The 15914-nt window shown below is 40.4% G+C and overlaps 1 protein-coding gene across 9 annotated transcripts in view; it reads left to right on the top strand.

Moving 5' to 3' along the window:
• Positions 1 to 15914, top strand: part of KDM6A (lysine (K)-specific demethylase 6A) — a 298541-nt gene that overhangs the window by 105181 nt on the left and 177446 nt on the right. For all 9 annotated transcript variants that reach the window (XM_006864247.1, XM_006864249.1, XM_006864243.1 and 6 more), the window contains exon 4: positions 3233 to 3282. In XM_006864247.1, the coding sequence (XP_006864309.1) occupies positions 3233 to 3282 (50 nt within the window). The remainder of the gene's footprint in view (positions 1 to 3232; positions 3283 to 15914) is intronic.

Genomic DNA, 15914 nt, shown 5'->3' with positions numbered 1-15914 from the left:
TCTCTCCATTTACTGCAGTCTATTTTATCCTGTAATCGACCTGATCTTCTCACTATCTGGATCTCTGTTCCTACATGTTTGCCTTCTTTTACATTAAACTTGTTTTCATCATAGACTGATCTCCCAGATTCTCTTTGTTTTTTCTTAATAGTTTTCTTCTGTTGTCAACTCTTCCTTCTGTTGATTTAATTCTGGGAGCTGTTGCCACGTATGTCAATCTCTGGTTGTTGTGTGTTCATGTTGGTTCTCAGTCCACAGAACTTCCTTTAGGATGTTTTGTAGCGCAGGGTTGGTTTGGCAAAATCCCTTAGTTTCTGTTTACCTTGGAATGTTTTGATTACACCATCATATTTGATTGATAACTTTGCTGGATAAAGAATTTTTGGTTGGCATTTTTTGTCTTTCAGGGTTTTATACATGTTTCCCCATTGCCTTCTTGCTTGCATGGTTTCTGCTAAGAGATCTGAGCTTTATCTGACTTGCTTGTCTTTTTATGTGACACTTCTGTTTTCCCTGGTGGCTTTCAGAAGTGTCTCCTTATCTTTGATTTTGGGGATCTTGACTATGGTATGTCTTTATTTTCTTTTGGGGTCTACCCTTCCTGGAGTTCGTTGAGCTTTTTGGTTGTTTATCTTTCCACGCTTCAATATGTTAGAGAAATTTTCTTCCTGTAGTTCGTCAACTATTTCCTCTGTGGACTTGTGGGATTCTTCTTGTTCTGGAATGCTGATAATTCTTAAGTTATTCCTCTTCATGTTGTCCAACATGAATCTTACACCATCTTCAGAATTTTTTATCCTTTTTTGTGTTTGTTCTTCTGTCTTAGTGGTATTCAGAGATTTGTCTTCCAGCTCACTGGTTCTGCTTTCCATCTCATCTATTCTACTCCTTTGCCCTTTCAGAGTGTTCTCTATTTCTGTTATTTTGTTATTGATTGTCTGGACCTCTTTCTGTAGGTCTTGAATGGTTTCCAATGCTGTATCTATCTTATTTGATTGTTCCTGTTGCACTTTCCTGGCTTCTTCCTTATGTTTCTCAACTCCATTGTAAAGTGTTTTGAAACATTTTGTGATCATTAATCTGAATTCCATCTCAGGCATTTCCAAGGCCTGCCCTCCTTCCAGAATGGAGTCCAGGTCTACTTCTAGGTCATTTGTCTCAGACACTTTATCTTGTTTCTGGATATGTGCTGATATGGTCTTCTGCTTTTGCTTCTTCGACAAGTTGAATCTTTATCTGTGTCCTTTATACTTAATTGAGCATGTGTTTTGGTATTTTTTATGCTTTCTGATTGCTTCCAGGAAGGTATGATCAGGATGTGGGCTTCCCTTTTCACTCTTCTCATTGTTTAACTCAGAGTAACTTTCACAGGTGTTGTCTGTTTCCCAGCTATAGGGCAGTTGGTATTGGTTCTTGCCTGGGTTTTGGTGTTTTATAGGGTGTGATTGTAGGTTGGCTGTATGGTAGCAGTTGCTGACTCTTCTTGTGTAATATAGGGAGACAAAGAGTCCTTCAAAGCAAGAATGGGGAGCATATACCAGCAAAACAATACCAGCCAAAAACAACAACAACAACAACAAAAAAGACTAAAAAACAGTAACAACAAAAAGAAGACTGATGCTGTAGTCTCTATTCACAGAAAAGAGAGAGGAGTGAGAGAAGAAGAGCGATGAAAAAATAAGTGAAAGAAAAAAAAATTAAAAAAAAAAAAACTTTAGCTTAATATGAGGTCTCTTTCCCTCCTTACAGCACTCTCCTTCTCTTTCCTATGTTAAAAATCACAGGAACAAAAAGCAAACAAGAAAAGTTCAAGGCCTGCTCTTGGGCTGAGTATCAGTCTGCTGCTTGGTTTTAAGTGTGTACTGTCTCTTTAAATTTTGAGGAGATCTATCCATGCGTAGTAGAACCCTCCGAGGGTGGGGCTGGAGTATCCTTCAGCTCAGGCACCCCTATAGTCACCAGAATGGAGGTACGCACACAGCAAGGGACCAACGAAAAGATACCCCCAAAAAAAGGATGTCCACACCTCTATCTCTGCGGCTCTGTCAGGTGTCCGTGGCTGCTCTGATCCTTTACCCGCTTGGCCCCACACAAAATGGCGGCTCCTGGAGCAGCTGAGCGTCCAGAACCATGAAGCAATGCATTTCTTGCTTCTGCCACAAACTCCCCAGCTGTAAGTCTTCCAACCTTCTAAATATTCCTTTATATGTGGTTCAGAGTACCAGGACCATTCCCTGAGCCTTTTTGGTCCTTTATTCTGTTTTGTTCTCGGCAGAGCTCGCCACTACACTTCCACCTGATCTGCCATCTTTTTCCGGAAGTCCTGTATCTGTCTTATTTGATTGTTCCTGTAGCACTTTCCTGACTCCTTCCTTATTTTTCTCAACTCCATTGTATAGTGTTTTGATATATTTTATAATCATTTTTCTGAATTCCTTCTCAGGCATTTCCAAAGCCTGCCCATCTTCCAGTATGGAGTGTGGGTCTACTTCCAGCTCATTTGTCTCAGTCTCTTTATCTCGTTTCTGGACTTATACAGATATGGTCATCTGCTTCTGTTTTTTGGGCATCTCCAGGGGTTAAACAATTTTAATTGTTTACATATTCTATAATGACTTAATGTGAGGGATCGTTGGTAGTTGTGGTGATTGTGGTAGTACGAAAGAAAATAGAAAAGTATTTGTCTTTGAAATGGTTGAGTTTTAGTCGTTGTAGAAAGTGAGGGTCCCTTGTGAGAATAAACATAATATTTTCAAGTTGTTGTTAAGTACCAGTGAGTCAGTTCTGACTCATAGCTTTCATGTATATGTTTCCCAAGGAGTGGCTAGTGGGTTTGAACCAACTACTTTGCATGTAGCAGTCCAGTGCTTTTCCTACAACAAGTACCATATCAGGACTCCTATAATAACCTTAAAAAAATCTTAATCCTCCATCAATTTTTGTCACTGGGGAATGTCAGGTTGATTGAGGGGGGGGCGGTACGCTCGATTCAATATTGATTTAAGTGCAGGTTTCAAATTTGACCATGATTTCACATCCCTCAACTTAAGTATTTGACATTTGATGCTAGGATTGATTTTGATTAAGGAGGCCTGAGAATTTTAAGTTGTTCCGTTTGTGAAATTTCACTCTGTTGGATGTTGGGTAGGTGGAAAGTTTGTCACATGTTTCTTAAAACTTACTGAGTTTTGAAATGTGACATAATTATGACTTACTATTTTTCTTCTTTCAGCATTATCTGCATACCAGAGATACTACAGTTTACAATCTGACTACTGGAAGGTTAGTTCACATTTGCATGCCTATTTGTTTGGTTTTTTTGATCATATTATTTCTGGTTATAATCATAATGAATTGTTCCTTTGCTTCTTATGTTAAATATTTAAAATATTCTAGGGTTAAAGGCTTGAAAAAAGGGAAAGTTATGTTTTATTTATGCTATCTTATATGAACCATTTGCTTGCTTAAAAGAAATAGATTTCTTCCAATAATTTCTGTTGGCCATGGATGATCTTAAAGTGTGATAACTTAAAAGTAAGTGAAACGAGTGATTTCTTATTTTATTGTTTTAAGTTGGTACCTAGAAGTAAAAGAATTATTGTGGTCAGTTGAAAGTATGTCAGTGTGACAAGGGAAGGTGTAATGGTACCATTGTGATGAAGTGCTTGTTGGTACTTTCTGTCTATATTTGGAGCTTTGAGGAGTTTAAACTAACCATTTTTTAAAAAGTCCTATCTAGATGAAGAACTATGCATAGCAGTGGGTAATCCGCTTTCTCATCTTAGTTTAAGCCATGCACTAAGTTATCCTGGGAAGATCAATCTTTTACATGATGTTTACTTTTCAGTATAAGCTTATAGGCCAGTGGGTTTTCTGTATCTGAATTGCTATTTCAGACAAAAAAAAAAATTTTTTTTTTAAATGTTGGCTAGTTTATGTTTATTGATTTGTAGGAGTTTATGTAATTAGATGCTTTTAAAATACATTTTCAGAGTTGTATGTTGTTACGTGCTGTCGAGTCGATTCCAACCCTTAGCGAACCCTGTATAGGGTTTCCAAGGAGCGGCTGTTGAGCTTGAACCACTGACCTTGAGGTTCAAATCTACTTAGCAGTCTAGTGTATTAGCCCACAGCACCATACCAGATCTCCATGTATATAATACATACATGCATACGTACATATATTGGCACTGTAGGATAAACAGTTTACTACCAACCACAGGTTGGTGGTTCAAACCCACTGCCACTCCTTGGAAACCCTATACAGGGTCGTTATGAATCAGAATCGCCTCAGCGACGCTTAATAACAACTATACTAGTTAAGTCCTAGTGAGATACTGTCGTAGGTTAGGTTCCCTAGAGAAGCAAAACCAGTGAAACATATATGTGTGTGTGTGTGTATATATATATATATATATATATACACACACACACACACACACAGAGAGAGAGAGAGAGAGAGAGAGAGAGAGAGAGAGAGAGCAAGCCTGGTGTGGCACTGTGGGTTAATGTGCCAGACTGCAAAGCCGTTTGAACTGCAAGGTCGGCATTTCAAGCTTACCAGCCACTCCTCAGAAACCCTATACAGGGTCGCTATGGGTTGGAACCGACTCGACAGCACGGATTATGAATCGAACTGCGAACTGCAAGGTCAGCAGTTCGAAACTACCAGCTGTTCCGCGGGGGAAAGATGAGGCGTTCTGCTCCCGTAAAGATTCATAGCCTCAGAAACCCTGTACAGGGTCACTATGAGTCGGAACCGACTTCGTGGCAAATAACAATAACAATAACAATATATATATATATAAAATGATGATAAGTTTATATCAGGGAAATCACTCACAATTGTAATGGTGGAAGAATCCCAGGCAGATACTAAAGCAGGTTACTGACTCAAATCCAGAGAAGCAGAGGTTGAAGGATGATGAGACAGATGCAAGATCCAGACCCAGCAGAAAGCCTGTAAGCTTTGCCTGAATGTCCATTATATTGGAAGCAGACCATACCCCCTAGGAAACATCCTTTCAATTGCTTGCTACTTATAGCCAATCATGATAGACTTAAGTACACTCTATTAGCTGTCACCATGGGGATAAACAAATCTTACCTGCCAAACAACTGGGAATCCTGGTCCAGTCAAGTTGACACATAACCTTAACTATCACAGGCACTATAATAAAAGCAGTGGACTACTAACCATAAGGTCAGTGATTCAAATCCACAAGCTTCTTCTCAAATGCCATGTTCACAAGGATGCAATGAGTTGGAACTGACTTGATGACGCTTAATAACAACAGTGCCTGCCTGGTAGGTCTGGAGCCCAGCCCACCTGTATCCAGCCATCAAGGTGGTGTAGCCAGCACCCACTCAAACTGGTGCTGCTTCCAAATTCCTGGCAGCAGGGTTTGTGCTGGGGTGGACAAGGGTGGGGGCTATCCACACCACTGGTCATAAGGGTAATTGTGGGAACAAGAAGAAATTTCACCTTTCCTACTGCTAGTTCCAGTGTGAATCAGCTCTTCTAGGCCATGATCTGTTTCCAAAGCTGCTCTAGCAAAAGTTCAAGATGGCTGTGATGTGTCTGGCCAGCAGACTGTTTACTAGTCAGTCTTCTTTCACTGCCCCTTTTCAGCTTCTCCTCCAGTTAAGTATTTAGTCCACTTCTCCAGCTTTTCTTATAGAGTTCTGAATTCCAGGATTATCATCTATGTGTCATTTGGTCTCCCATATCTTAGTCTGTATAGTATGTCTGCCATCCTGCCAGAAATCTTTAGCTTCTATTTTTTATTTTTTTTAGCTTCTATTTTTAAGATTAAAGTTCATCCATGTGTTAATGCATGGGTTAGTTTTTCCTTTTTATTACCCAACAATATTGCATTGTGTAGATATGACACAGTTTATTCATTCATTATTTGATAGACATTTGTTTTCACTTTTTGACTATTGTGAATAATGTTGTTACGAACTTTTATGTGAAAGTTTTAAAGTAAATACACATTTTCATTTCTCTTAGGTAGATAGATATCTAGGAGTGGAATTGTTGGGCCATAGACTAAATAAGCCTGGTGTGGTGCTGTCATATGTGTATGTAGTGTGAAGAACAGCTATTTTTGTATGTTTTTAATATGGAAATCCATCCCCAACACAATATACTTTTTTAAAATTCAACTTTTCTTCCATTAAGTGGTGTTTTCTCAAATGTATGCTAAGTAATTATATATAAATTTCTCGTTGTGCATTTTCTGGCATATTTAATTAGTCTGTTCACAAACTTATAGAAGGTGCCCTGGTGATACAATGGTTAAGTGCTCGTCTGTTAAATGAAAGGTCAACTGTTTAAACAAATAAGCTGCTTCATGATAGAAAGATAAGGTAGTCTACTTCCATAAAGATTACAACCTGGGAAGCTTTTGAGCAATTCTCCTCTTGTTGCTATGAGGCAGAATCAAACTAACGGCAGTGGATTTGTGTTACTTATAGAAGAATTGTAAATGTTTTTATATTTGGTAAGGCCAAGTCATTGCAGTACTCTTGTTTTTAGGATTTACCTGACTCTCGTTAGTTTATTGGTTATTAAATAAACTTTATAATGAAAACCCACTAAACCCAAACTCACTGCCATTGAGTTGGATATTCGAATTCATAGAAACTTTATATACGGTTTCTGAGACTTAATCTGTACAGAAGTAGATAGTGTTCTCTTTCTCTCATCGAGCAACTGGTAGGTTTGAACTGCTGATCTTATTGTTAGCAGTCCATTGCTTAATTGTACAGTCTGCTGAATTTTGATTGAATATTGATACTATTGAGTTGTGTCACCTCCTACCACAATCAAGATATAGAACTTGCCCATCATCTTAAATATTACCTTTGGCCCTTTCTTAATGATTGACACTTCTAACTCCTGGTCCCAAAGTATTACTCTAGTTTTGCCTTTTTGAGAATGCCACAAAACTGGGCATAAATAGCAAGTATTCTTGGGGTTTTGATACTATTTAGTATACTGTTTCCAAGATTCAACCATGTTGTTGCATGTATCAGTATTATACTTCTTTTAATTATTAAAGCAGTATTTTATAGAAGGACTCTTGATGGGGCACCGTAGGATCAGCACTGGACTGCAAACCACAAGGTCGGTAGTTCACACCCGCCAGCTGCTCCTTGGAAACTCTATACAAGATCTCTATGAGTTGGGACTGACTTGCTGGAACTCTACAACAATAACAATTTTATAGAACTAATATGCTGCAGTTAACTTTTCCATTAATTGGGTATTTTCCAGTTTTTTTGTTATAAATCAAGTACTGTGAACCTTATTTTTCTTTGTTGACACAGGTTTTCATTTATTTTGGTATACCTAAGATTTGAAGGAGCTCTGGTAGTGTAGTGGTTACGAATCCGGCTGCGAACCTCAAGGTCAGCATTTCGAAACTACCAGCTGTTCCATGGGAGAAAGATGAGGTTTTCTGCTCCCGTAAATATTTACAGCCTCGGAAACCCTGTGCAGGGTTGCTATGAGTCGGAACTGACTCCAAGGCACATAGCCACTGCCACCACCAAGATCTGGGAATGATGGGTTGCACTGCAAGTGTAGTTTGAACTGCTTCACTGTTTTCCAAAGTGACTGTGCTATTTACTATTCTAACATGCAGTCTGTGAGATATCCGGTGTTCCACATCTGTGCTAATTTTCAGTATTGTCAGTCTTTATAACTTGAGCTGTTCTAGAAGATACATAATTGTTAAGTGCCATCAGGTTGGTTCCGATTCATAGTGATCCTGTATAGAATTTCCAAGGAGTGATGTGAATTTGAACCACCAACCTTGTGGTTCAAACCGACCGTGCAGTCCAGTGCTTTATCCCACAGAAGCCACACCTCGTTATAATTTTGCATTTTGTGAAAAAGTGATGTTGAGCATATTGTATGTGTTGGTTTTTGTATACCTTTTTTGGTGTGAATTATCTGTTTTAATTTGTTGTCCATTTTTGTTTCCAGTGCTAATTCTTTCTTACTTGATTGTTCCTGTAGTGCTTTCTTGACTTCTTATTTTTCTCAACCCCTCTGTGGAGCATTTGGATGTACCTCATGTCATTCTCCTGAATTCCTTCTCAGGCCTGCCTTCCTTCCAGTGAGAAGTCTAGGTCTATCTGCAGCTCGTTCGTTTCACAGTTATTCTATCTTGTTTCTGGACATGTGCTGAAATCTTCAACTGTCTCTTGGGCATTTTCAATAATTAGATGTGCTTTCAATAATTAGATGAATGTATGTTGATGTATTGTTAAGCATTCTGATTGCCTCCAGGTAGATGTGATCAGGAGATGGGCTTCCCTTTTCAATTCTTACTACTCAACTCAGAGTAACTGTAGCAGGTGTTGGCTGTCTATATGGTATATAGAAGCTGGTATTGGTTCTTGCCTGGATGGTGGGATTTTATAGGTGAGATAGTAGTGTGGCTGTGTGACCACAATTGCTGTCTCTTCTTGGGTAACGTAGGGAGAGAAAGAGTCCCCCCAGCCCCCAAGGTTAAGAGGGGAACAAAAAAAAAAAAAAAAAAAAAAGAAGAAGACATAACAGCAAAGAAACCAGACTGGATTCTACAGACTATAATCACACACACACAAACCCAACTAAAAAAACCATAGTAAAATATGAGTATGACTTTTAACGTCCCTCACTCAGCTGGCTGGAGCCGTTCTGGGAGGCAGTTCCATTTTAAACAGTTCCTGCTGACTCCTCTCCCAGTCTTAGATTCTGTGCTGTATTGTGTTTGCTGAGCAGATCTGTGCACATGCATAGTAGAACCCTCTGGGGGTGGGGGAGGCATCCACTCATTCAGGCACCCCCATCTAGTCATCCAAGTGGAAGTATGCAGACAGTGAGAGACCAGTGAACAGGGAAAAAATGTTCACATCTTTATCCTGACAATTGGTCAGACATCCGCAGTGGGAACCCTCTTCTGATCCTATTCCTGTTCCATCTCGTCCAAGATGGGCACTCTGGTACCTGCTTGCAGAGGCAGATCAGCAAACGCCACTTTTCTTGCGTCTGCTGCAAATTTCAATAGCAATAAGTCTTGTTGTTGTTGTTGTTAAGTGCCGTCGAGTCGGTTCCGACCCATAGCGACCCTGTACAGGGTTTCCGAGGGTGTAAATCCTTACGGGAGTAGAAAGCCTCATCTTTCTCCCGCGGAGCAGCTGGTAGTTTCGAACTGCTGACCTTAAGGTTCACAGCCCGATTCGTAACCACTACGCTACCAGAGCTTAGATCCTTCTAAATATTCCTTTATATGTAGTTCAGAGTTCTGGTACCGTCCCCTCAACCTGCTTCTTCCGGTATTCTGTGTTATTACTGTTGGAGGTCTGTACTGCCCTTTTTTTCCTCCAATTGAGTTATATATGGGTCCTCTACATATTCTGCACAGAAGTTCATTTTCAGATACATGTTTTCTAATATTTTTTTTTACCATCTGTGGCTTGCCTTTTCGTTTACTTATTGTGTCTTTTAAAGGGAAGATAAGATTTTTTTTTTTAATTCAGTTTCTTACTTGGTTTGTGATTGTTGTGTTCTGTTATGAAATTTTTGCCTACTACAAGGTCATAAATATGTTCTTACTTGTTTTCTGGACATTGTTTAGCCATATCTCCGATTTTTTACTCTGTGATACATTTCAAATTGGTGGCAATTGAGCTGCAATTGACTTGACAGTAATAGTTTTTATTATTTTAATTTGGTTTATAATGTGAGATAAATGTTCATCGTCCCTTTCCCTTCCCAGGAGATACTCAGTTGTTGAAAACGTAATCCTTAGAAACTTGTTTTATCTTTGACAAAAATCACTTGGCCACTTAACCTTGTGGATCCTATGGCACTGGTGTGGCTCTGCAGGGTAATGCACTGGACTACAAGGTCAGTTTGAATCCACAAGGTTGGTGGATCAAACTCAACAGCCACTCCTCAGAAACCCTATACAGGATAGCTATGAGTCGCAACCGACTGCATGGCACTTAACAACAACAACAACATGGCACTGTAGGATAACCACTGGACTGTTAACCAAAAGTTTGGTGGTTCAAACTCACCAACTGGGCCTTTGAAACCCTATACAAGATCACTATGAGTCGAAATCAACCCAAGATAATGCAACAACATATTATGTTTCAGTAATCTATTTGTTTTTGAGCCAATGCCATGTTTTTGTTTTTTTTAAATGCCATGTAATTTTGATGACTTATCTTGAAACCATGAATTGTAAGTCCTGTAGTTTTTATTTTTTTCAAATTAGAAATAAATTCTATGTTCTTTCCCTTTTTTGTAATATTTTGAAACAGCTTTTTAGTTTAGATTTTGTTTTCTGTTTTCTAAATTTGTTTTTATTGTGCATTGAGTGAAGGTTTGCAGGCAAGATCATCAGCTTTTCATTCAACATATAAATACTTTTTCTCATCTAAGTGATTACAATCTCCTCCTGTAACAACTGTTACCCTAGTTCCTCCCTGTAGCTCCTCATTTACATATTATATTTAACAAGAGAACAAAGCAAAAATATTTGAGTTACACATATAAAATAGAAAATATATATTCATTTAAATGTCCAAAGGGCACATTCTGCAAGCCATCCTCCTGCCTATAGGCACACAGCCTTACTTAGTCCATGGGCTTAGAGCCCATAGCTGCTCTGTCTCTCCATGCCACTGTCTCTGCTGTCACCGATTTTCTAGGTAGGCATCTCATGCTCCTCTCATGGTCTTATGCTGGGGACTGGCCTCGACATAGGGGTTTGGTTCACGAGGAAGAGATACCTGGCGGCGATAGAGATAGCAAAAGAGACACAGAGACAAAACAAGAGAGACAAAGAGGCACCCCGAAACCAGGGTGAATGCTGGACTGGCATCAGGCAGATCCTGCATTGCAAACATCTCAGCCATGAAGGCCGTAATATCCTGCATAGTAAACATCTTGGCTAAACAGGCAGTATGGTTGCAATGCTAGACTGAGCCCCCTGCACGCCTTGCCAGTCGTAATGCACCTGGGTTCGTTCTGCGCCTTCCTTTTATTTAGGGGAGGAACTATTCACAAAGCTAGGAGGGACTAAGACAAGGTACAGCTGTTAATCTTACTTTTCCAAACATTCAGGCAACTTTACATCATACTTTGCAGGTTGGAATCTCAAGACTGCAACTTGGTTTCTGAAGCTTAATTAACATACCTTTTAGCACCTAGCTCCAAATGGGGGGAGGAAAAGGAGGATTCCCATTGTATAGGCTGCCCAGCCCAGGTTCTTCAGGAAAAGAGACATGTGAGTGAATGGGCTATACCTGGAAACAATTTAGGGAGGGCATTCTTATTGTGGGGAGCCACCCAATTAACATTGAATGAATTCTCTGAGGGAAGAACTTTGCCTGTTTGGAATTTTACAGTCTTGGCTTTTAGGAAAATATTACATTTATCTGTGGACATCAAGGGCTCCATGTCTGCATTTAGTAAAACATAACTGAACACTAAGATGAAAAACAATTTGCTATTAACTTCCAGGTGGCTAGATCTGTTCCTCAGAGCCTGCAACCTGTAACACTCGGGCCTATAGGGCCTCGAACTTCTGACCACGCCTACACGGTCTGCAGCAGTCTTCCTTCTTCCTTCTTGTTGGTCCTGGAATTGTCTGTTCATGAAATGAAAGATTAACTACTCTTGTTTTCCTTATACATCGTCTACAGTTACAGCTGTGACTATAACAATTAATCCTGTTATCACTCACAATTGAATTATAAAATCCTCTCACCATCATTTCCCCATCCCCTTTCACCAGATCCATTTGGAAAAGAGGGAAACTAGTCAGTGGGGATTTTACCTTACACCCCCCCCCCCCACACACACACATTCTGAAATTACGCTCAGTCATGAAAGCTTGTAAGCCACCCACTTCATGCCTTTATGGTGGTGGTGGTGTACTGTGAAGTTGGTTCTGACTCATATCGACTCTGTTGTAAATCTTTATGGTAGCAGAAAGCCTCATCTGTCTCCCAGGAATGGCTGGTAGTTTTGAACTGTTGACCTTGAGGTTAATAGCCTGACTCACAACCACAATGCTACCAGAGCTCCTTTTATGCCTTTATTAACCCCCATTTTTGATAGCCACTGTCTAAATTGACCATCCGCCAGACTGCAAAGTCATTTGAACTGCAAGGTCGGTGGCTCAAGTTCCCCAGCTGCTCCTTGGAAACCCTATACAGGGTTGCTATGGGTCAGAATCAACTCAACGGCACTTAACAACAACAACAAATCCACCCAGTACACTGAGGAACAAGCTTATTCTTGATATGAAGAATACTTCCATTCCTGTTGGAATTTTGAGCAACTACATCCATAAACAAAAGTCTAGTTCATCAAATTTTATTCGTTTACATTTACTCACAGTACCAAACATCTTTGTCTTCATCTGGTTGAGTTCTGGTTAGCTAGCCTTCCAAGCTAGGTCAAATGGGTGCTGATTGTAATGGTGCAATCAAAAAAGTGGCTTCTGAGGGCATTTGCTGGACCAGTTCAATTCAAGGTAGAGAGGTCAGCCTAGAAAGTTAATGGTGACTGTTTTTTGAACTTCCAAAAGGATAATCTAAATTGATTTTCTCAAAGGATACAATATGATCCTGGGAACTTTTTAAGAAGAAATTTTAAGGAAAATGAAAATTGCATTGGTGAGTGAAAGGTCAGGTAACTTGTACCTAGGAGTTATATTCTATATGACAATGCACCTCCTTATTCTTTTTTTTTTTTTTAATGTTTTATTGTGAATTATATGATAGTTTACATGAGAGAACCTCAGTTCCATGTTCATTCCACCGTATATCATTACATTGCCATGGTTCCAATCCCCTACATGCATCCTCTTCCAACCAAAGGGCATATCCTAGAAGCCCGTGCTCTACACTCCCTCCTCCCCCCTCAGTCTTCGGCCCACAGTTCCTCTCCCTCTCTGGATCCAAAGTCCCAAGCCGCTTCATCCCTCCATGTCATCATCTCTGTCTCCATCTCAGGCATCCACGGTTCTCTGGGTGGGGTCCCGTTCTTGGCTCTTATCTGTTTGTGGTCCCAGAGACCTCTGCTCCTAGACTGGAGAAATAATCGCTCTCTTCCTTGCTACAAAACATCTACCCCTGCGTTTCCAACACTCACAATCAGTCCTGATAACCATTATTCACTACAGTATCGCACGTAACCGATCTGTATTTCATTTAATCAGCTCCATGTAGACAAAATGGATAGTACTCACTGGTGATTCTGCCTTCCTCCATGCCCCCTAGCTCTAGGTTCCCTCTTGAAAGCTTGTAAGCCAGTTACTTCTTGCCTTTGTAGTCACTCCCTCCCCATTTGGGTATCCAATGTCCAAGTTGCCCCTTTCTGTCCACTCTGTATGTGGAGGGGGTGGGAATGTTTCTTGTTGTAAGGATTTGTTCCCTCTTTTGAGCTATTGCATCCATAGGTGTAAATCAAGAGTAATCAGATTACTCTTTTTTTTCTTTTCTTCTCCTGGTTGAGCTCTGATCATCCAGTCATCCAGTCCCGGTCACATGGGTGTCTTCTGCAAGTGTGGGTGTTCTTGTGCACATGCCCTCTCTGACTCTGGGCCCAGGAGTCCTCAGGACTCCTCGCACTGCTTGCCAACCGGGTCCACAGAAGCCCTCTGAATATTGTGAAGCTTAGCATACCCCATTTCTCCCCAACGGTGAAGCGTTTGTTTACCAATCTGAGCGTGCATTTCCACCGAGTCTCAGTTTTTTTTTTTGGGGGGGGGGGGGGGGGGGGGGCCTACGTTGGTGGGACCCGACCGACTGCCCCAATGTCTCCTAGGGGAGTGACCCATTTGTTCCCATAGTAGCAATCCATCTGTCTCCATTGTGTCTTATTTTTCCTGTAGGTCTTCCATTCGAGATGTATCTTTTGTTCATCTCACCATTCCAGGCTCGTCAGCTCCTCCCTTCAAGTGGGGATTTCTCATCTCTGGTGATCTGCATGTGGTTCTGGTTTCTACCTATAGTTTTATGTATTGTAAAGGCTCTGCAGTAAGCCTCGTTCACTGGGTACGCTGTAGCCCCGTTTTAGGTATTCCAATCAGTTAAAGGCAGAAGACGGACTTACAAGCCTTCTAGTGTGATGTTTCTGACTATTCCTTTCTCGCCCCCCCAGTGTCTACTCTATATTATAATGCAAGGGAAACCAAGATTCAAAAAAACAGTCAAGCATCTTAACACGATTCCCCGCCCATTCCAAACATGGGTCAATCCCTATATCTCAGAGCCCTGGAGCTCCAAGGCTGTGCACACATCATTGTTTATCTCTGTCACAATTGGTCCAGCTAAACATGCCCTGTTGTTCTCCCATCTGCCCCATTTCTCCACTTCCCTCTCCCTCCCTGTATATTGCCTCCCTCACCATCACCCAAGCTCTACTGAGCCCATTCCCCGCCCTGTGCTCCACCCTCTGTCCTTCCCACCACCCATCTCCCAGCAACCAACAAAAACTTCCCCCTACCCCCCTTTAGTATAATTTCTTTTTCTTAGTCTTTTACAGTAGTGGTCCTATGCAGTATTTCTCTTTTTGTGGTTGACTAATTTCACTCAGCATAATGTCCTCAAGGTTCATCCATGTTATGTGGTGGTTTGCTGCTTCCTTGTTATTCTAAAGTGTAGCATAATATTCCATTGTGTATATGTACCACAATTTGTTTATCCATTCTTCAGTTGATGGGCACTTTGGTTGTTTCCATCATTTTGCTATTGTAAATACTTCTGCTATAAACATTGGTGTGCATATATCTTCTCGTGTTGTGGCTCGTTTTTCTTGTGGGTAAATACCGAGTAGAGGAATTGCTGGATCATAAGGTATTTCTATTTTCAACCTTCTGAGGAAACGCCATATTGCTTTCCAGAGAGGTTGGAACATTTTACAGTCCCACCAGCAATGCAGGAGTGTCCCAGTCTCTCCACATCCCTGCCAGCATTTAACTGTCTTCTACATTTTTCATCTTTGCTGTTATTGCTGGTGTGAGATGATATCTCATTGTTGTTTTGATTTGCATCTCTCTAATGGCTACTGATCATGAGCATTTTTTCATATGTTTGTTGGCTGCCCTAATCTCTTCCTTAGTGAAGTGTCTGTTCATATCCTGTGCCCACTTTTTAATTGGGTTATTTGTCTTTTTCTTGTAGAGGTGTTGCAGTTTCCTGTATATTCTGGAAATAAGTCCCTTGTCTGATAAGTCATTGCAAAAGATTTTTTCCCAATCTGTGGGTTCCCTTTTTACTCTTCTGGTGAAGTCTTTTGATGCACATAAGTTTTTGATTTTTAGTATGTCCCACTCATCTATTTTGTCTATTTTTGTTTGTGTGGTTTTCAAAATGTTTTGTAGTTCATGTATTCCCACCATTAGTATCTTCACATTTGTCCTGAATTTTTCATTGATGACCTTCATAATTCTGGGATTCACATTTAGGTCCTTAATCCATGTTGAGTTGGTTTTTGTATAAGGCGTGAGGTGAAGGTCTTGTTTCAGACTTTTGCATATCATTTTCCAGTTCTGCAAGCACCATCTGTTGAAGAGACTTTCCTCTCCCCATGCGATATATTTTGGTGTTTTGTCAAAGATCAGTTGGCTGTATGTAGATGCATTGATTTCTGGACTCTTGATATACTGTTCCATTGATCTATGTACCTTTTGTTGTACCAGTACCAAGCTGTTTTGACCACTGTAGCCATATAGTATATTTTAAAGTTGAGGAGTGACAGGCCTCCAACCTTATTCTTCTTCTTAAGAAGTGCTTTGCATATCCTGGGTGCCTTGCCTTTCCATATAAAGTTTGTAATTGTTTTTTCCATCTCTTTGAAGAATGTCGTTGGAATCTGGATTGGTATCGCATTA

This window comes from Chrysochloris asiatica, unplaced genomic scaffold (assembly GCF_000296735.1).
Source record: "Chrysochloris asiatica unplaced genomic scaffold, ChrAsi1.0 scaffold00062, whole genome shotgun sequence".
In the NCBI taxonomy this organism is placed as follows: Eukaryota; Metazoa; Chordata; class Mammalia; order Afrosoricida; family Chrysochloridae; genus Chrysochloris; species Chrysochloris asiatica.
Note: the sequence above shows the minus strand (reverse complement) of the source record. Positions and strands in the feature narration are given on the sequence as shown.